Below are 22,670 nucleotides of genomic sequence, written 5' to 3'. Positions count from 1 at the left end.
ACATTAAGTAGAAAACAACACTGGAGGCCAGGCATGGTGGTGCACACCTGTAGTACCAGCTAACTGGGAAGCTGAGGCAGGAGAAGTGTCTTGAGCTCAGGAGTTTGACAGCCTGGGCAACATGGCAAAAACCTGTCTCTTAAAAAAAAATTAAAAATAACATTTGGATTATTGTTTCCATTAAACATATGCACATGGAAACATGCAAAACTTATATAACTTACCATAAAACTCCATGTGAGGGAGTGAGTCATAAACAATAGAAGGACCCATTTAAAAGGCAGGTGACCCTGACAAGGAGATGGTACTGCTTGGAGTTAACTCTTGACTTACCTCCTTTTCTCTCCATCACCAGTGATGGTAGTGGATTCTCTACCCAACAAGTCATTGAAGTTTAGGAAATTAATGGTAAGAAATATTCAAAATACTGGGCACAGTGACTCATGCCTGCAATCCCAGTGCTTTGGGAGGCTGAGACAGGAGGATTGTGTGAGCCTAGGAGTTGAAGACCAGACTGGAAAACAAAGCAAGACCCTGGTCTCTACAAAAAATTTAAAAAATAAGCCAGGCATGGTGGTGCATGCCTGTAGTCCCAGCTACTTGGGAGACTGAGGCAGAGGAATGCTTGACCCAGGAGTTCTAGGCTGTAGTGAGCTATGCTTGTGCCACTGCACTCTAGCCTGGGTAACAGAGTGAGACCTTGTCTCGAAAAAACAAAAAACAGAAAACAAAAAAAATGAAAAAGAAATATTCAAAATTATTTGGAAGACTGGTTCCTAGGTATAGTGCATACCTAATGCAAACACATATATTTTTAAAAATACATTTTTACAAAGAGAATAAGTAATTCTCATACCAATTCTGTGAGTTAAATACTATTAATAGCCCATTTTACTAATATAGAGAGTGAGGCATAGTGAGTGCGGTGACACGTAGAAAATAGTAAAGCCAATACTCAACCTTGGCTCTGGAGTTGTGCATCTAACCACTATGTGAAGACACTATTGAGGCTGAAAGTAAGCAGCAACCACTCATCTCTGACATGATAATCTGTGTGCTTTCCTAAGAATCATTGGCTCTGCTGTCTATCAGAATGACTTTCCAGAGATGGCATGAAGGATGCTGCTACAGTGGTCGTGGTCATTGTGCCTGAGGAACAGAAGTCAGCAGCAAGGCCTCTTAATTTCCCCAGATAAAGGCCAAGTGCAACCAGTGACTGGGAAGCACAGGCACTTTTCTAAGGGACAAGAGATTTTGGACAGTCAGGCAAAAAAGCATTAGAACTCCTTAGAGAGAAAAATTCTGGAGAAAAAGATGGGAACGGTAAAATTTTAAAAAGTCAAGTCAGCTGCAGTTAGTGAATATGTAACAGGAGATACAAGAGATCTGCAACAAAGGATTTACTCCTTAACTGAAATGGAGAAAACATGAATACTTTAAAGTCACTGAGTTTCATGTTTACAAGAATATCAAAGAAAACTATTTCTGTAGACCAGCAATTTTTTTACAGCTTCCTAATATCTGGAATAATATTTTGTATAGTGCAGGCATTTTAGCCGTTAAAGAATATGATTACTACTTCCTTTTTTGTATATAATTGAACATAGTTGCTGAAAGCTTGACAGGCTGGCCAAATTTTCTGCTCCAGCAGGAAAGAGTTTTACATAGTGGAAAACTGTTTCTCCAAAAGTAGATAAGAAGGGGAAAAAGAGCAGTTCACTAATTGACCTCAGCATCCAAAATGCTTATGTGCTCATAACCTTTATTTATCTTGGTGTCACATCACAGAAGTTCCTTTCCATCTGCTTCATGTTTGGTTTGCCCAGCCCTTCCACAGGACAGGCTTGTTTGCCAAGGGAGGAAAGGTCTACACTTTGGGATATTTTCAACTGAAATTATGCTTCATATGAAATATAGAGGCTCTAGTATTTTCTTTTGGTCTTATTACTTTAATTCTAAGCAATTCTATCAAGAACATTAAGATAACTTTGCTTTAAACTGTTCTTCAAAAGGCTCTAATTAATTCACAATTAAAGCCAGTGACATTTATGAAGACATTTCTCAAGACTGCATAGTAACCCACTTGATCAGAAAAACATGGTTCCAAAATACTCATACCAAAGGTATAAGAAATAATCAAAACTAATTTGTATACATTTACATGAAATTATTTACCCTGTGGTTCTTTATCTGAATTCCATGGTAGGGGAGCTTCCTTCAGCCTAGTTCCATTTCTAGATGTTCCAGAATTCTTCCCTGTAGATTTTTTTAAAGCACTCAGGGAAAATGGGTGGAAGCAATAATGCAGACTACATTTCTACCTATTCTTCAGTAACCTTTTCATTAATTGTTGAGCTCACAGAAGAGTACCTGGCTTAGAGCAAATACAGTATTCAACATACATTTATTTCTCTGTTCCTTCAGTTTGCTAAGGGGTGATAAGGCACAGAATGAGAGAATTTAAATAGAAAGAGGGCTTGAAGGTTTTCTAATTCAACATTTCTTTCAAGGTATGAAACCTCTTGACCCTTCACATCACAGTTAAAGAACCCATTCTACTTTTTGAAAGTCCTAATTATTAAAAAGTATTTTCTTATACTGAGCCCTCCTTTTTTTTTTTTTTTTTTTTTTTTGAGACGGAGTCTTGCTCTGTCGCCCAGGCTGGAGTGCAGTGGCCGGATCTCAGCTCACTGCAAGCTCTGCCTCCCGGGTTTACGCCATTCTCCTGCCTCGGCCTCCCGAGTAGCTGGGACTACAGGCGCCCGCCACCTCGCCCGGCTAGTTTTTTGTATTTTTTAGTAGAGACGGGGTTTCACCGTGTTCGCCAGGATGGTCTCGATCTCCTGACCTCGTGATCCGCCCGCCTCGGCCTCCCAAAGTGCTGGGATTACAGGCTTGAGCCACCGCGCCCGGCCGAGCCCTCCTTTTAAACATGCTTTAATGTCTCTTTAAAATGATACTGAGTGCTATACACAGTACTCTTCAAATTTTCTGGTACACTCAGAGGACAGACATTTGGTTAAAAGTCTACAATTCTCTCACTTGAGAAATGACAGGAGAAAACAAGGCTACTTAGCTTGGAAAATAGAAGACTTTGGGGACAGGCAAAAATGTGAGAGTAGAGAGAACATGATAATTACCTTGGTTTAACAGGAGTACATTTTAACGAGCCATATTATCCAGAAATGAAATGGGCCACCAGGTAAGGCAGGGATTGCCCAATACTGAAGTGTCCCAACAGAGGATAAGAACAGCTCGTAAACAATGTTTAGAAAAAGTTATACTCAACAATCTTGAGGATTCCTTCTCTTGCTAGATTATATATGCTACTGCCATTCAGCCAAAAGAAATGAGGGCAGACCATTATTTCCTAACTCATATTTGTACAGGTTTTTTTAAAAATTGAGAGAGAAGAAAACTAGAAGTTGCTAAAAATATTAATCAGTGATATCTCTCATTATACCAGGGTAACTACCACCCAGGGACATATGCTACCCAGTATCTGTAACTATAGACTTCTCAGCATTCAAGAATATGTGAAGGCTGGGCGTGGAGGCTCACACCTGTAATCCCAGGACTCTGGGAGGCCAAGGCGGGTGGATCACTTGAGGTCAGGAGTTTCAGACCAACCTGGCCAACATGGTAAAACCCCATCTCTACTAAAAATACAAAAATTACCTGAGTGTGGTGGCAGGCACCTGTAATCTCAGCTATTCAGGAGGTTGAGGAGGGAGACTCACTTTAACCCAGAAATAGAGGTTGCAGTGAGCCAACATTATGCCACTGTACCCCAGCTTGGGCGACAGAGTGAGAGTGTCTCAAAAAAAACCAACCAAACAAACAAAAAAAACCCGAATATGTTAATATGGTACCTAGAGAATCTTCCTATCATATTCTTCTTCAACTAAGCTTTATTTCCACCGCAGCCCAGAGAGGTGATTTTATAATGCTATCAATTTAAGGTATGGAAACATTCTGCCAACTTTTCTGATTCCTATCTATTGTGAAAACATTGTAATTATTATTTGAATATCCTGATAATCTCAATAATAAAATAATTGAGTCTATTGTGTACAAGGGAAGCAAAATAATAGAATTAATTAGAAATATATGCCCTCTTTGTAATCATATAATTGCCTTGGGCATACATCTGTTGTAAGAACTGCTTAATTATTAAATAAAAGATAAATTTGTGACTTCCTGAAAAAAAGATGAAATAGTTTTTGGCCTGAGAGAATAAAAGGGGAAACTCAGCCACCAGGGAGGAAGTCAGAGACTGTTAGCAAAAAGGAAAAGGTTTTAACTTCTTTTATAAACAGACACAGAAGAGCTGAGGTTTCAGCCATGCAGGGAGGCTTAGCCTCAGTTTGGATCTTAGGTGTTGAGATGGGGCAAAGAACAGACTGCTAAGGTAGCAGGGGAGTCCAGAGGAGAAGGGAAGTATATATACACTCTGCTGCACAGGCCTCATAGGTGCTGGGAGATAGTGAGACCTAGCTGGACTAAAAGGGGAGACAGAAAGGGAAGGGAAAATGAACTTTCCTGGGAGCTAGGAAGAAAGACTAGAAGTAGGCTGGTATTGTGCAGTTACATAAAAATATCAAGACTGCAGTTTTTGTTGGTACTTATCTTCAAAGCCAGATATATCTATTAATTGTTCATGCATTAGAAATGACAAATAAATTCCAGTTACAGGTGGTGAATGTTAGGAAGAAAAGGGACCTTATTATAGAAACAGCACGTGTTTTACAAACAAGCATTTACTCTTACCAGCAAGAATTTCCAGAGAGTTGTATCCTAGGATTCTATCCCATAAAAGCAAGAGCTGATCTGTAGCTAAGTATCCAGAGAAAGCTCGAACCATCCACTTAAATGATATACGAAGTCTATAAGCAAGGAAAAATAAAAATTAATTTACCACTGAAATTTTCTTATGAAAATGCAATATCAGAAGAACCCAACCAATTCTATTGTTAAGGTAACTCTTTCAAGAGTCTTAGAAATAACCTGGGCATTTAAAACTTAAGTACTTTCTTGAAAGCTGCAAAAGTGCAGTGATGAGAAACCATAAATCCTCAAATTAGTGGTCTCAAAGTATTAAGAGGAAGAATTACACATGCTGGGTCCTCCTTTATTCTAGAGGTCAGCCTTTATAAAACCCACTTCTACATTCTGTTTTTTAGAGTGTATACTACTTAGCTATCAATGAGCTGACCTTCTGATAGTCTTAATTCCAGGCAATCCAAAATAATTTGAATTTTTATTCAAAATACTTGAAAGATTGTTCAATGCCTTCATATTTTCTCAATTTAATAAATTATTTTCTACATTTCAGTCAAATGGCTATATAGGATGAATAAAATAAAATAACAAGTATAAGGACAAAAATAGTTTTAAAGCTATGAGACATTAGAAACAGATTTCTGATTTCAAACTCTTCATTTTAGTTAGGAGGTTATAGAACTCTGAAAGATCAGCCAGAAAATTCAATTAAATTCTATTTCACTAAAAAAATTCAAGATGTATGAGATCTCACTACTTACAAGTAGGTCATGTTACAATAACAATTTATCTCTGAAATCAGGAAATGAACTCTTTGGCCCTGGTGCCTTAAGAGATCAACTAGTTCCTCACATTTCTGTATTATCTATTAGCATCTAATATCATTTGACTGTCCCTGACAGGTGCTAGCCAAACTGCTTGCTGGAATTATCATATTATGTCAATAAACATCTGTGCTATTCTCTTAAAAGACAGAAAAGGACCCAGAGGTTGCCTTGGTTGGTGTCACTGTATTAATTATCTTAAGACTGAAAAAGATCCTCAAGTTTCAGAAATTCCTCAATACTGTCTAACTATTGTTCTAATATAACAAAGTACATGTAGGCACTAGTATTGACTAATTAAGCTTTTTGGGTGGTCTTAGAATATCTCTTTATATATACAAAAGAAACTTTGGGCCACTGGAATTTTAATAACTTACAAAATACATTTGAATTTAAAGTCAAAATTATTAACTTCAGCTAGCTTCATTTTACTCAAATTCTCATAGTGTCATATTTGAGGAATAGTGCCACACATCCCCACCCACCAATATAGAAATAACATAGCATAGCTTTTTAGAAATAAAGTTTATTGTGCTATAATTTATGTATAGTCGTCCCCCCATGGTTTCACTTTCTGTGGTTTCAGTTATCCATAGCCAACTGTGGTCACCAACAGTCCAAAAATATTAAATGAAAAATTCCAAAGATAATCCATAAATTTTAAATTGTGTGCTGTTCTGAGTAGCCTGGTGAAAGCTCACACGGTCCCACTCCAGACATGAATCATCACTTTGTCCAGTGTATCCATGCTGCACATGCTACCCACACGTTAGTCACTTAGAAGCTGCATTGGTTATCAGGTTGACTGTCCTGGTATCACAGCGCCTGTGTTCAAGTAACCCTTATTATTATTATTTTTTACTTAATAATGGCCCCAAAGAGTAAGAGTAGTGATGCTTGCATATTGTTATAATTGTTCTATTTTATTATTAGTTATTGTAAATCTCTTGCTGTGCCTAATTATAAACTGAACTTTATCATAGTTATGTATATATAGGGAAAAACATCATGGTGTATATATAGGGCTCAGTACTATCCACAGTTTCAGGCATCCACTGGGGGTCTTGAAATGTATCTCCCACAGATAAGGGGAAACTACAGTATAGTAGAAATTACCCTTATTAGTGTACAGTTCAATATGTTTTGTATGAAGAAGAACCAGATGAAAATTGTAGAACTGAAAAACCACACAAAAACATCTCACTAGATGGGATCTAATAGTAAAACGAAAATGATGGAGGAAAGAGACAGAGAATTTGACTATAGATCAGTAGAAAATGTTCAATCTACACCATACAGCAAAAGAATTAAGAAAAAGTGAAGTGCTGTGTGTGGTGATGGCTGTAATCCCAGTGCTTTGGGAGACTGAGACAGGAGGAATACTTAAAGCCAGGAGTTTGAGACCAGCCTGAGCAACAAAGCAAGAACCTGTCTCTATGGAAAAAAAAAATAGACCTGCAAGGACTTGTGAGAAAATAATAAACTTAATTTTTCTTCATCTTCTTTTCTTCTTTTATATCAAAAGTTTCAAGATTTGTGTCACTGGAATCCCAGAAGAAAAGAAGAATGAGTATGGTGCACAAAAAAATATTTAAAGGAATAATGGGTCAAAACTTCCAAATTTGTCAAAAGACATAAACTTATAAATTCAAGCTTAGCAAACTCCCAAAAGGATAAATCCAAAGAAATCTATGCCTAGATATAGAATAATCAAAGTGGTGACAACTGAAAACAAAAATCTTGATAGTAGCCAGAGAAAAATAAGGATTGATATCATTTCTTCCTGAAGTGCTTGGTAGATTTTGCCAGTGAAGCCATCTAGGCCTGAAATTTATTTGAAGGTAGAATGTGATTAATTAAAGAAGTATATTGGCTAGGTGCAGTGGCTCACACCTATAATCCCAGCACTTTGGGAGGCCAAGGCAGGCAGATTGCCTGAGGTCAGGAGTCCAAGACCAGTCTGGCCAACATGGTGAAACCCCATCTCTACTAGAAATACAAAAAAGAAATTAGCCACGCATGGTGGCATGCACCTATAATCCCAGCTACTTGGGAGGCTGAGGCAGGGGAATTGCTTGAACCAGGGAGGTGAGATTGCAGTGAGCCGAGATCGCGTCACTGCACTCCAGCCTGGGCGACAGAGCAAGACTCCATCTCAAGAAGAAAAAAAAAAAAAAAAAGAAGAAGTATATTGTAAACCTCATGGCATCCATCAAAAACATACTTTAAAAAGTATAAAAATCTAATAGTGGAGATAAAATGGAATAAAAAAATGTTCAATTCAAAAGTAGGTAGAGAATTAGAAAAAAGGAATAAAGAGAACATGGAACAACTAAAAAAATTTAGAAAGATAGTTGATTTCAATTCAATAATATCAATTATATTAAATATAAATGGTATAAACATACCAATTAAGAAACAGACTGCCACATAGGAAGACCCAACTATACTTTCAACAAGAAACCCACTTAAAAAAAGATATTGATAATATGTTAAGTAAAAGAACAGAAAAGAATGTATCATGCAATTATAATTTTAAAAAAGCTGGAATGGTTATATTAATATCAGACATAGTAGATTTATTACTAGGAATAAAACAGGACATTATATAAAAATAAAGTGATCAATTCTCCTAAAAACAAAGCATCAAAATACATGAAGAAAAAAACAAATACAGCACTAAAGGAAGACAGAGACAAAATCCACAATTATAATTAGAGCCTTTCACATTCCTCTTTCAATAATCAATAGAAAAAGTAGACAGAAAATTAGTAAGTTTATACAAGGTTTGAACATCATTATTAACAAACTTGATTTCCTTGACATTTATATGACATTCTGCCCAATACTTGCAGAATACAAAGTTTTTTCAGGTGCACATGGACCAAGACAGATCATGTTCTGGATCCAAAAACAAACTTCAACACATTTAAAACAACTGAAATCATATGAAGCATGTTGTCTAACTGCAACAGAATTAAAACAGAAATAAACGAAGAAAGATATCTTTCCAAATATTTAGAAATTAAACAACATACTTTTACATAACCCATATTCAAAGAGGAAACCACAGGAGAAATTACAAAACATTTCTAATTATATAAAAATGAAAATATAACATATCAAAATTTGTTGGGTGGAGGTAAAGAGGTAATTTGAGGGAAATCTGTAACATTAATGCTTATATTAGAAAAAAAAGAAAGGTCTCCAAATCAATGATCTAACTTCCACCTTAAACAAGCAGAAAGACAAGAGCAAAATAAATCTAATGCAAGCAAAAAGAAGAAAATAATAAATATGAGTAGAAATAAATCGAAGCAGAAAAACAGAGAAAAAGAATCAATGGAACAAAAAACTGATTCTTTCAAAGACGAATAAAATTGATAAACCTGTAGCCAGAATAATCAAGAAAAAATGGGAGATTACAATTACTAATATCAGGAATGACAAAAATGATGTCACTACTAACCCTAGAAATATTAAAAAGGCTAAGCATAGAGAATAGTATGAATAACTTTGTTTATAAATATGATAACCTAGTAAAAGACATAAACTACTGAAGCTTATTCAAAAAGAAATAGATAACCCAAGTAGTCCTGTATCTATTAAAGAAATCAAATTCAAAGGTAAAAAGCTTCCAAAAGCTTCAGTTTTTAAAAAAATGATTTCTACCTTGACAATTAGAATTTTTACAATTTTCCTACATAGGAATTTTAATGTTTATCATGTCATTGAAATAAATTTATTTCTTTTAATATGTAAAGTATATAAATAGGCTAGAAAAAATATCATTTTAGTTTCTAGTAATGAACTAAATGTCTTCATCCTAGTAAAGAAAACCCTACTTATACTCCAATGTTCATTTCACAATAGCATAAAGAAGTCAATTTACTACAAGTTTAAGAATGAAAGTCCTATGCTCATATAAAATGCTTCTGAATCATGAATAGAATTTTATTTTTCAATGGCTACAAAGGAAAGGGTATCCGCTCAGTATTATCAATGGATGATATGAGGTATTATTTTATAAAGGCCATCTCTAAGATGGCTGAAATTCAATGGTACTTTATAAAAACGAGATTATATACCTATCTATCTCTATCTCCATCTTGATTGCTATCTCCATCTTTATAATCATTCAATCTTTAAACAACTCTGCAAGGTACTAATTCTCTTGATTTTTAAGATAAATAAACTGAATTATCTTAACATAAAGAAATTGAGGCTTTGATAAATTAAAAAACTTCACCAGGATTACAAAGCTTAACAGAAATGGAATTTGAATCTGGATTAAATTTCCACCCCCTCAGCTATCTATTTGCTATGGATTCAAGAGTGGAGAAGACAAATACTATACTATTCTATTTCCCACTAACTTCTTTTGTGGCCTCAAGGAGTTAATACTTTTTTCAAATATACCCTCTTTAATAGGAGAAAATAGCTGCACAGATAAGACAGGAAGAAAACATTGATAAATCATTTGGAAATTTCTCTTGCTTTAGACACTGTTATTTTAAAAGAGAGAGAGAGAAAACCAATAATCTTGAAGTCCAGAGATACTATACATATTCACTTATAACTCATACTGTGACCAATGAACAAAATTCAAATTTTAGGAAGGAGAAATCACAGTGTACAACCATTAATAGGTACCTGATTTGCTTTCCTTTAACAAAAGACAGCCAACTTGAACTTCTATAGTTTTCTTAGGTAATTCTCTGATAACTGTGGCCTATACTGACTTAAGTTTGGTATGATCACATTTTTCAGGTATTATTTGTTTCCACAAATGTTTGCTTCAGTTTTGGCTGACACCTTTCATTACGAATAGAAATTGGTTTATTTTGGTGACTCTTGTACCAGACACAAAAATCCCAGTAAAGAAGACTTTGTTAGGATTTTGGTAATTCTTTCAAGAATTTTTGGCACAATGTCATTACAATTTACTACTTGATAATTATAGTTTTATTAGGAAAATTGTTAGCTTAATTTCTCTGAAAAATTACATCTTTGCAAGTGCTCTACAATGAAGAAAAAAGAGCTTTCTGTGAAACTATCTATTCTTCAATTAGGAGAGAAAAGTACTCACGGTTGAGCCCCAATTTCTCGTAGATGATAAAAGAGTTGGGGAAGGTAAGTTTGAAGAAGAGTTTCAAACAGCAGACAGAGTGACACAATACCCTGGATATAATAATGAATCATAAGAGAAATAGATATTTTAATATTTAAAAATTAACTATGCCAACAAATTATTCAAATGGAAAATGAGAAAGGCTATCAACATAAATATTCTTTATACTGTTTAAGAGTCAAAAACAGGAAATGTATTAATGGCTCTCTAACATTGTGTTTAAACATAAACTTTATTTCTCTTTATTTATACTCACACATACAGATATGCTAAGGAGCCTCCCTTTTCACACAATATGCTCCCCACATAAACCAGTATGTAATATGTGGAGAGTCCAAGGAAAACATCACCTTACAGAAAACTTGCCACTTTGCAAGCCACGTATTATTACTTAACCTCAGCAAAATTAGTTTTTATCTGAATGCATTCCAGTTTCCAGTTATTTCCCTAGTGCTATATAGCCACCTTCATTCTCCCTCCATATGTCCCCTCCCCTCCAGCCTCACTCACTAGGGAAAACATCGCCTGCTTTTCTCACTCTTTCTTTGAAATCTACCCCCAGGAAAAGACTAGCAGCTAGCTGCTTGAAATTTGCATCAGGAAATTATTGAACAAGAATGTTTGATTACTTAGTATACACATATTTTTTTAAAACTAAAATCTATTGTTTTTAAAAGGGCATTATTTGTGAAGTACAAAACTTAATCAATTTAAGCAGATGGTTTTTCAAGTACATTTATTATTTGACAACTCTGAATAAAGTCTTTCTTGCAGCTTAGCATTCCTCAGAGTTGATCTTTGTAAGGAATTTTTAATCCTCTTTTTGCATTTCTAAAGAAAAAAAGACTGTCATGGTTCCAAATAATTCAGTCTGGCTGCAAGCCAAAAAAGGAGGTGACTGCCTGTAAGTTTTCACTCCACTGAATCACAAAAAAAAGGACAGGGGCAGGACTGACTCAATCAATTCACTGAAAAAGGATACCCAGGGCCACCAGCACAGAGATAAAGAAGAAATACCCAGAGTTGCCCAGTGCCAGGCTTCAGTGCTCTGCACAGGGAGAACACCATGGGTATGTACTATGCAGCCAGTTTTTTTAAACTCTGAAGCATAAAATGGCATAGAATATGAGAGTAAAAATACGATACTTAGAATGAGTATTAGAAAAGAATTACTGATCTTAATTATTGGTCATATTTCTGATTATTCCAGATTAAATATTAAGGTAAGATAAGAACAAAATCAAGTTCTCTTAGAGATAAGAAACCCAAGATAACTGGTGTTGCTTCATTTGTTTATCTGTGACATCCTGGAATTCTGTGATTTGCCAACTTTCACTAGCAATGTATGAGAGCAAAACTGGAGATGGAGGAAGGTGAAATAGGAATACATAACCTTACAATGGGGGGATAAAGAACAGCTATTTAATTTAATAGCAATAATACAGTTGCCTCTTTGGGGAAATTTAGTAGCCCTGACATATATTCCAATTGAATGTTTCACCTGGAGTAGCAGTCATGTTACCCACAGCAGGTCCAAAGGGGGAAAAAAAAGCATAACTGAAATAAAATAAATACTGCTCTTAGTCAGGTTTATGGGAAAGGAAAAAAAAAGATATGATAAAGGAACAGCCAAAATAAAACAGATTAAAATGTTCAACTCCTATATATATGCTTTTCCTTGATTCTTATGGTTGTAGGCCAAAGGATTATTTTATTGAATACAAAGAAAATATGTACTTTTATAACTGATAATTAGCCAAATATGAAATTGGCAAACAAGTGACAATTCAACGTTTGATTTTCATTAACAAAGAAGAATGATGATAATAATTATAACAACAACAGCCATTTATTTACAGAACACCTGCTGGGAGCCAAGCACTAACTACACTGAGTGCTTTGTAGACTTTTCTACAGCACTAGAGATAATATATTATTTATTTCATCTCGTAGATAAGAGATCAGAAAAGAAGGTAGGCATCTTTGTTAAGAATAATAATACAGACATTCTAATTCTTGTAATATGTAAAAAAAAAAATCATTTAAATGTAGTTGACAAGAGACTTTTTCCATTTAAATTATTACCAAAATAGTTAAATATCAATTTCATCTTGTCATTTTTGCAATAAAAACACATTGGTTGACATCACAAATTAAAATGTGTTGCATTAGAATCTGAGTAGAAGACTTTTTCTTAACGGAAAGAAAGAACAGATTACAGTCCAACCTAACTTGATCCAGTTTTTCTTATGAACTTACAGAAGGATGAGAAGAGATGGAATGAAGTCTGAAGAAAAAACGCACATACATCTCACGGAATATCTGATACAATTTGGAAGGTTCATGGTATAGAAAACAAAGTGGTGCAACTGAAAGAAAAAAATAATTTATAATACTGCAGAACTACTAAAATTTTAAGATAAATTTATAAAATATGACATTATAAATCACTATTTTATAGTAATCATATACACTCATAGACAAGTTTAAAATCATACTACTTTTTTTCATTTTGAGAGGGGAATATATGCACATGTAAAGTTCAAACAGCCATTAAATATTATAAAGAAAGGAGTATATTACAAACTATTATAATCCCAATTTAACAGATGGCTAAGAATGACATTATGGAATTATACAGAAATATGAAAAATTCCACATAACTTATAAAAACTACATAAATCAAATCTCTCCTTTTTTAAATTGAAGTAATAAGAAAGTAACAACCAGGCAGCTTATGTTCACTTTCTCTCACAAAGGATTCAGGCCACATTTCAAAATTTTTAATTTTGGAAGTCAGGTAAGTAAAATAGATGATTTATGACTTTTAGAATCATGGTCTTCAATTAATTCAATTTGAAAATAAAGATTTTTGAGTAATAGCTGTACACTACTGGTCTTTATCGCTACATCCCCATATATATTCATCAACTGAAAACAATCTGTAGGCAGAAAGGATTTATTTCTCTAATGAATGTTGAATTGATTGCCCCCAGTCTGTAGCAATTAAGCACAGCTGGGTCAACACAACCAGACATCCCACAGCTGAATGTCAGAAAGTCCTAATCTTCGACTGGAGACCTACCTGAGCATGTGATTATTCTACACTGACAAAGGTGGTCATGCTTTCCATCTTTTCAAGCCTCAAGTATTTTAGGCAGCATAGAAACAAATTTATAATGCGGATAGGTACAACTGCATTACTTAAATATTAATTTTAATAAAAAATGCCTTACAGGGTAATTTCAAACAATATGTATTGGACAAGTAAGAATTTCTGGGGCTCTGTAACCTGTTGGTAATGCTCTGAGGGCAGTAAGCACTAAGTAAGCAAGGAAATCAGTGGGCCAGTTGAGCTCTCTTCTTTTTGACAAAGTAAAAGGAAAAATAGTAAAATATTTTAAATTCTTTCAAACACAAAAGTTCAATTTTCTGGGATAAAGGGCAATGCACAGTATTACTGATAAATAAGTCATTAAAAATTAGCATTGCAAGTGAGAATTTTTATTTTTTCTGAAGGCAAAAGAGAAATCACTTTTGGGGGTAAATATCTAAATTCATATAAAAATAAATACTTGTATATATATAGAAAAATGTATATACAATATATATTATATATAAAAATTTTAAAAAGACAGGTATGTCTATTTCAAGACAAATTTTAAAACTTATTTTATTATTAAATAAATTGCTACTTATAAAAATAGCCCAAATTAGGATATTTCATGTATTTACAAATAGTAACTCATGCTCTCATTGCAATAACAACCTAAGAAACAACAGTGTGGTACAAATATATATGCTATTATTATAAATCTAAGATGAAGGTTTGGAACTTCTTTATTTTAAAAAAATGATGCAAATTTTTTCCTCCAATTTTTAAATATTGATATGTGAAAACCTATAACCTGAATCTGAAGATGTTATGGATTCAGTAATTATTAATAAAAATTTCCAGTGAAGAAATGAAAAGAGAATCTTAAAATAAGCACTTTTATATGAATATACACAATATAAAAGAAATTTACAATTAGTTTTTATTCAAGATGCCACAGTTGTTTATGTTGAATTCCTTTATATAGCTATGAAATGGAAAAGCTTTAGTCCATTATAGATTATATGTAAAAAAGATTCTACATGACTTAATTTTTAATTTTAAACATCCTTCCCTATTTGGTTCTTCCATAAAAATAAATTTAGCTAATTATCTTTTAAACCAATTAAAGACTATACTGTAGGAATTTATGACACCATAATATACTATACACCTACAATAAAACTTCACTAATCTGCATAAATAGAAGAGCAGAAGGTATTTAAAATTACAGAAGAATTCTGAGTAAATTTTTAAATAAATTACTATCTTTTTGGTTTCCTTTTTAATGACAGCCTATCACTAAAGATCTGTATCAATGTTTAAAAGAGGTAAGTATTATAATTTTAAAGAAATATAGTAACTAAAACTGAAATGGCAAAGTACTAACTAGAGTTCCTTAGGGATGATTTGTGATTATTTTTGTATACTGGTTCTAAATAAGTGGTTGCTGGTAAAGTTTTTGTGGATGCTGAAAATAGTTTTCTAAAATAGTATAAATAAATTCTATATCAAACATTTTGCATCATTGTCAGCAAATGCTTTCCCCTTGGGTGTATAAACTGTAGCCTATTTAAATGATCATAAATGTGAATAGGCAGAGGCTGAGTCAATGATATATTTTAAACACCAGAAGATCTTTCTAAAAGATTTAAACTTTCATGACATCAAGTATCCTCCAAATCATTCAAGTACAACTTCCAAAAATGATTTACTTGAAAAATTTTTGTAGTTGGAACTACTAAAGTAGAAAGATAAAAAGGTGAACATTTTTATTATTAGATGTAAAAGTTTATATTATTAATCTTTTTTGGTTTTCTATTTTAAATTCCTCACATTTATAAGAGAAATATGCTGTGAGGTCACTATAACATTACGTATTATGTTATGAAATTGTGGTTGCCCAAGAGAATAAAGCTGAGTACCCTATAATTCAAGCCTGTCGCTAACACCAAGTACAGCATAAAGTCCCTAGGTACTTTGACTCTTTTTCATTGAATGATAGTGTTATGTCATTCACCATGACCATCTGATGTTGAACACTGATGTTTACAAAGAAAAATGTTTACTGAAGATTCTTGGTACAAAGGCGAAACATTAATGTATTTCTGTTCATTCTAAAGGTAGGGGTAGAAATAAAGGGGACAACAATCTTTAATAAGTTTATATGTAACACTTAAAAACTTAAAAATTAAGTGGCATTAAGGTGTAGAGAGTTCTTGCTTTTGCTAATCTTCATAAGCTTCTTGCATTCCTCATTTAATGACACATGAGGCCTTGGAGGCACTCAGAGCTCTCAAGCCTGCACATGCATCTCCCACATGCACCTCAGGTAACTGAATGCTCTGATGTAATTGTTGCTGTGCATATCAGTAGCCTGGAGAAATCATGAGCTCAAACTCAGTGTTGTCCCTTCCTTAGCATTCTTTCTGACCTATTATTTTTAAAAAACTCTTAAGAGAATTACTTTAGGAATTTAAGCAATCTGATTTTACACCTACTAGAGCTAAATATTAATGTGTATCTCTAGTTTCCATTGGACTAAAAAATGGTAAACCACAGGACCATTTTCACAGTATACTCTAATTCTAATCTGTCAAGCAATCACCACCTAACCAATTACGGTGACCTCTTATTTTTAACATTTTTAAATTGGACATATAAAAATACTAAACTCAACATTTTATTTTATTTTTTAGATAGGGTCTCGCTATGTTGACCAGGCTGGTCTTGAACTCCTGGCCTCAAGTGATCCTCTCATCTAGGCCTCCCAAAATGCTGGGATTACAAGCATGAGCCAACACACCTGGCCTACTAAACTCAACATTTTAAAATGTTCATAATAACTTGTGGGTGATTTCCTTAACGTGTAATAAAAACAGTAATTTTTAAAAATTAAGCCCCTATGGGAAACCAGCATGTATTTCACTTTATTCTTTCCTTTATAGTCTTATTATAGTAAAATAATTATATCTGTCAGTCATTATTTTTTAAATTGACAGATAACACTGTATGTTTTTATGGTGTACATTATGATGTTTTTAAAGCCCAACTTACCATACATTGAAAATCCATGAAAAGGGATAACACCTAAAAAAAAAAAAAGTATTTCTTTTTCAATAAGTAGTAGGCCTACTGATTATTAGGTAAGCTTTAAAGGATTAAAACTGAAACTATAAAGGTTTTCTATTTTTTGCTTCAACTTTGTCCATAAATGTCAGAAAGACTTAGTGATAGTAAACAATAAAAAAAATTTTTGATACCTTCGGAAAAGTAAACTAGAGGCTTTAAAACATATATCCAGTTAATATTCTATTGATAATATTGAGAAATCAAAACTGAATATATATGTGTATATATATGTGTATATGTATGTGTGTATATATACACATACGCATACGTACACATACATATACATACACAGACATATACATATACACACACACAAAACAACAGGGCAAAAACATAACAAGACAGATCACAGAATTAAGTTTAAGAACTAATTATAATGGTCTCAGAAAGTCAATAGATTATGTCCCTCCTGAAACAACTTCACTGTGTATATTAGAATCAAATATGCTAAAAGATAAGTGAGCTTTTCAAGGCACTTCTTGAAAACATTTGCTTTACAGAAAACACTATGGGTGTTAAGTAAACTAACTGAAAATTAATCATGGGATATGGCTTTAGAAGAAATATTGGCAGAAATATGATACAAATTCAGTATAATCTTTGGCAATAATTATACAGAAGTAAAGTACACATCCTTTTCAAAAAATACTCGAAGCCTAACTTGGTGTGCTAAACATCTTCTCACATTCCAAGTAAAAAATTTGAATTTGTACAGCTTAGTTCAAAACAGAAGTTTTGTAATATATACCACCATATAGCTAACACTACTAAATCAGGTTGCAAACACAGCACAGAAGAAAGCTGCTAAGTTACATTTTTGAAAAATAATATAGAAATGCTTTATTCATCTGACATGTTCATAGGCAAAAATTTTGTGCTGGCAGGGGCTTTAGAGGTCATACAGCGTGAGTTATAATAAATGATAGTTCAGTCGCAGTTTAAAACATGTCCAGCAATAGCCGAAGCATTAATTACCAATGCAAATCATTACAATTTTGAATGGGTTTAATTTGGAAGGAGCTATTTTCTCAGAGTGAGCCAAACTCTGGCTCCCTGAAATTTCTACTTATTATTCTTAGTTCTGACCACAAAGGTCACACGGAAGAAATCTAATTTATCTTCTATGTGAAAACGTTCAGAAATATTTGAAGACACTACTCTGTCTCCTGCCCCATCACCATCACGATTTCTTGCTCCAAGACTTTATGAGTTTCTTTAATTTTTCCTTAGATAAGGTGGTCTTGAACAGCTTCCCTATTTTATTTTCTTCTGAACAAGTTACAGTTCAGTGCAATCCTTAAAGTGAGGTGACTAAAATCTCTAATCATTTTTCCTCCCTATACACCCAACAGCTAAGACAGTGTACTTGGACAGTTGTTCCTGGACCTCAGTAAAGGGTTATAATTTTATCTCTATTACATTTCTTCTTTGGTGAACCACTCCAGTTAGAGATAATAATCCTGAATTCTTATTCGGTTATCTAATGCATTCTCTAGTTTTCTTGATTCTACAAAACTGAAAGATTTGATAAGTATACATGTCCTCATCAAAAGCAATATAAAAATGCTGAACATGACAGTGTGAAGACTAGAACTATCAGTAGAAACTCCTTTCATATTGATATCAATGCATTATCAGCACCCTATTGCGAGAAGGGCATGGACTGGATGTCAGACAGACTCGGTTGTGTTCATCTGGTTCTGTCACTTAAGAGTGTTTGTGTGTGTGTGTATGTGTGCGTGTGTGTATGTGTGTGTGTGTCTTTGCGTAAGTCTCTTAACTTCTCTAAGCTTTAGTTTCCTCATCTGTAAATCAGAGATAACACTAGAACTCACGTAATATGATTAAATGAGATAACAGTTGTAGCTTAGCCATTAATAAATAGCTTAGGGCCTACACTATTTATTTACATCGCTTAGGCTATTATTTATTAATAAACAAATGTTAATTGTTGATGTTATCATTTACAAGTTAGTTCATACTTCTTTGTTGTTTCTAGAAGCAATTTTATCAAAAATAGTATGAGAAGCACCAAATTATTCTGAACTGGTACGCCAGGCCAACCATGTGCAGAATTTTGTGCAGCACTGCTTTAAGCTCACAAGTTAAAATTCTCAGGATCGACATTTTCTCTAGTCTTCTAGCACACAGATTCATGTTCTCCAACTTCTGCTGAATCTTATGTTGTGTATCAGTTTTCTTATTCCTCTCTATATGATTAGCCATCCCATTCTTTCAAAATTTCCTCCCTTTTCAAGTGTTTAACACTTAATTGTAGACTTCACTTTCTCCTCACTAGGAGGCTGACGCCACTGACATGGACTCCTTCCTTTGTCTATTCTTCATATTTCATCTGTTTTCTCACTTACAGTCCAGAGGAGGATGTATACATTTTCTTTTTCACCCAACATCTTCATCTGTGCTCTAATCTTGTTTCCTTGACTTTCACAGTGACTGGCAAGCAGCGGTCAGGTTTGCAGCTTGTTTATGTGTGGCCTGTCAGCTAAGAATGGCTTTTACATATTTTAAAGGATTATTTCAAAAACAACAAAGAATAATATGGGACACAGACTGCTTGTGGCCAGCAAAACGTGACATATTTACCATCTGAGTGGTTAAAGGAAAAGTCTGCCAAACCCTGCTTTGGACTCCTGCCCCATCAACCGTCCCTTCCTCCTTGCTGCACGTGCATCATTCCACACGCATGTGCTGTGTCCCTGCGATGTGCCAGACACTGTTCTAAGAACTGTAGCTGCCATTTTATCAGGGTCAAAACAACCATAATAAAAATAAGTGAATATATGTCAGATAGTAATAAGTGCTATGAAGAAAAATAATGGAGAGAAGGAGGACAAGGCCAGGCTAGGGCGGAGGAGGACTTACTGATAAAAGAGGCCTGAAGCTGTGGAGGTGAGAATCACCTGATAAGGGTGACCTGGAAGCCATAGCTTCATGTAATGATTGTCATAAACAGGGTTACCTTTACTGAGGACAGCTGGTCTTCAGCTGGATAGTGGTGGGATCTGCTCTTTACTCCTCTAACGAAGCAGAGTAGAGGCAAGGGGTGGGTGTATCTTATCAAAGTAATCATATCCTTAGTCTTTCCTATTTCACTGCATCCTTTCAGCCAGGGATGTTACAAATATTCTTATACATAATAATAAGAAGAAATAAGAAAGAAGAAGAAAAAATAGGAAGGAAGGAAGAAGGAAGAAGTAGTAGTCAATTTTTTTCCCAGATCCTACTTTCCCATCAAACAAATCTCTAATCTCATTTTCTTGAAGCCAGGCTTAATTTTTTTTAAAACTATCTATATTCACCTCCTCTACTTCCTTATTATGTATCTTCAAATGCTTGCAAATGGTTTCCCATCCCTACGGATGTAACTTCTGATTGCTAAATCCAGGGGTTTCCCTTCTTTGTATGTTGTACTTAATGGCCTCACACTCAAACTTGGGTCTACCATCGCATTGATGACACTAAGCAGATCAGGCTTCTTGTCCCACAGAAACTTTTGCTGCTCAGTTTTTTGTGTTTGTTTTGTTTCTGGCAGTCCTCTCTTCTGTGCACTCCTTCGATATAGCTCCAAGACTCTGTATACTTGTTTTCTCTCTCGCTTTACCAGTATTCTCATTATCAACCCATAATACTGACTTTAAAAGCCCAGTATCCTCAGGCTCCTTCCGGTCTCTATTTTTGTAAATGACTCACCAACTCCCTAGTCATTCAGGGAAGAAACTTTTGAGTCATTTTTGCTCTCTTGTTCTCCCTTAGCCCTTATACCTAAATGTGATTATGTATCTCTCCTGTCCCTTTTGGATAACCACCACTTAACTCTTCAGTCTTCATTCCTCCTCTGTACCCCACAAGCACTGCTCTAATCTCTCCAAATTGATCGCCACCCCTTCAGCCTCTGGGTGCAGGACAAGGGCTACAGGCAATGTTCTCCTCTACCTCTGGCCCTGTCCCTGCCCTGCTCCTTCACAACTTTAAACAACAATCTTCCTAGAAAGATCTCCCTGATAGCCTTGATCCCTCCCTCCCAAGCAATTCATTAATCAATCCTCATGTTTCAGTTGGTTTGCCCTCATTGATTGAGGTACTACTCCGTCTCACTGTGCAATTCTGACTCCAGCACTTTCTACCTGTGTACGCTTAGGTATGTTACTTAACCTGCTTCCTCATCCATAACTGCTTTTAGACTAAGGCACAGTAGCTTGAGCTGAAGGCTCTGTGACCCCCCTCCGGCTGTACCCCTTACCCAGAGCCCATGTTTCTTCCAGACTACATCCCAGGTACCCAAGACTCTGAAATTCTGAGCCCAAAGGCTCCTAAGACAACTTCCAGGGCCTGCATGTTCTCTTTGGTGGGGTAGAGAAGAGAAGAGAAGGTATACACCTCCTGATAAATGTGTATACCTCGGGACAGAGAGGTGGCCAAAGGCTGGCTATTTGTGGAAGCTGTGAACAGAGGTTGGACCTACAGGCTTCTGTCCATGAAGCCTGTCCAAGGTATGAAGTGGAGCCACAGATGAGAAGTGGGTGGGGATACCACAGGCTAGGGATGGATGAAGAGTCGGAAAATTCTGAATTCAAACCTCGCCTTCCAGATTGTTATCAAAGTATATGTATCAAGGAAAGAAAATAGAGTAGTCTTTATCAGTTTATGAGTCTAATTTATAACTTTTAAATATTTTGACTTATGGTAGGTGGGCCTCTATTTGTACTCCTGCTCTCGGCCCAGCAAAGGTTGGAGAGAAACTTGCCTTCATTAATCAAGTGGGAACAATACCAATGAGGTGGTGAGGATTAAATATTATTATATATGCAATATGATTAGCACAATGTTTGATACAAAATCAGTACTTAACTGTATTCCTTCCCCTATCTTACTGTCATTTAATCATTTTTTATTTTTTCTCTCCCAGTAGAATAAATCCTTTGAGCATAGGAACTGTTTTTTATTCATGTATCTCTATATCCAGAGACCAAGCACAGTGCCCAGAATATAACAGGTACTCAATAAAGGCTTGCAGAATGAATATATGCATCTGTAGGGAGTCTACCACTATTATTTTCTAACCTTTTATTTCCTTCCCTACTGCCATGATCAGAATTCTGTCCCTAATAAGCTCTTACCTATGGTTCTGTAAGAGCCTCCTAATTGGTATCCTTTCCTCCAAACTCTCAGGTCTCTAACCAATTTTTGAAATTAGAGAGCTCAACTTATCTTTCAAAAATATTAATAAGACCATGAAAAAGATCTTTACATCCATTGAGGATTTACCACTATTTATCCATCTACCGAATATTTGCTGAGCTCCTACTCACCTAATTAACAAATACTTAAAAACCTACTCTGAAGCCTCTGGAGATATTAAAATAAATATGACATTGTCCCTGTATTTATAGAGCTCACACTCCAGCCTTGTAATATAGGCTAAGTGTATACACAGTAAAATTCAAGACCTTTGATCTGGCCTTAAACATTCATGATTATGTCCTGCCACCTGAGCTACATCTGCCTCCCCTTGGCATACTCTCCTAACTCCATACACTCTGTGGTACAGGCACACCAGATTATTTATCATCACCAGTATCATCACAGTTTGATAGCTCTGAACTTGATAATTCTTTATCCTAATTCTTTATCCTACTTAGCCATCAAGCCTTACTAAGGTCAGCTATAACCTCAGACAAACATTTCC

At 34.8% G+C, this 22,670-nt stretch overlaps 1 protein-coding gene across 9 annotated transcripts in view; it reads right to left on the bottom strand.

Annotated features, from left to right (window-relative positions):
- The window catches only part of TBC1D19 (TBC1 domain family member 19), a 146,951-nt gene that overhangs the window by 2,327 nt on the left and 121,954 nt on the right, over positions 1-22,670 (bottom strand). For 8 of the 9 annotated variants that reach the window (XR_012434766.1, XR_012434768.1, XR_012434767.1 and 5 more), the window contains 4 exons: positions 16,889-16,921; positions 12,997-13,106; positions 10,696-10,787; positions 4,771-4,886 (listed from right to left, as the gene is read on the bottom strand). Coding sequence is in view for 6 of the 9 variants with exons in the window: in XM_005554634.4 (XP_005554691.1) it covers positions 4,771-4,886; positions 10,696-10,787; positions 12,997-13,106; positions 16,889-16,921 (351 nt within the window). In the remaining 3 variants the exon portion in view is untranslated. The remainder of the gene's footprint in view (positions 1-4,770; positions 4,887-10,695; positions 10,788-12,996; positions 13,107-16,888; positions 16,922-22,670) is intronic. The other variant, XM_065544842.2, reaches the window with a different exon arrangement.

Source organism: Macaca fascicularis, chromosome 5, assembly GCF_037993035.2.
Source record: "Macaca fascicularis isolate 582-1 chromosome 5, T2T-MFA8v1.1".
Lineage (NCBI taxonomy): Eukaryota > Metazoa > Chordata > Mammalia > Primates > Cercopithecidae > Macaca > Macaca fascicularis.
This window is presented reverse-complemented; position numbering and strand designations above follow the sequence as displayed.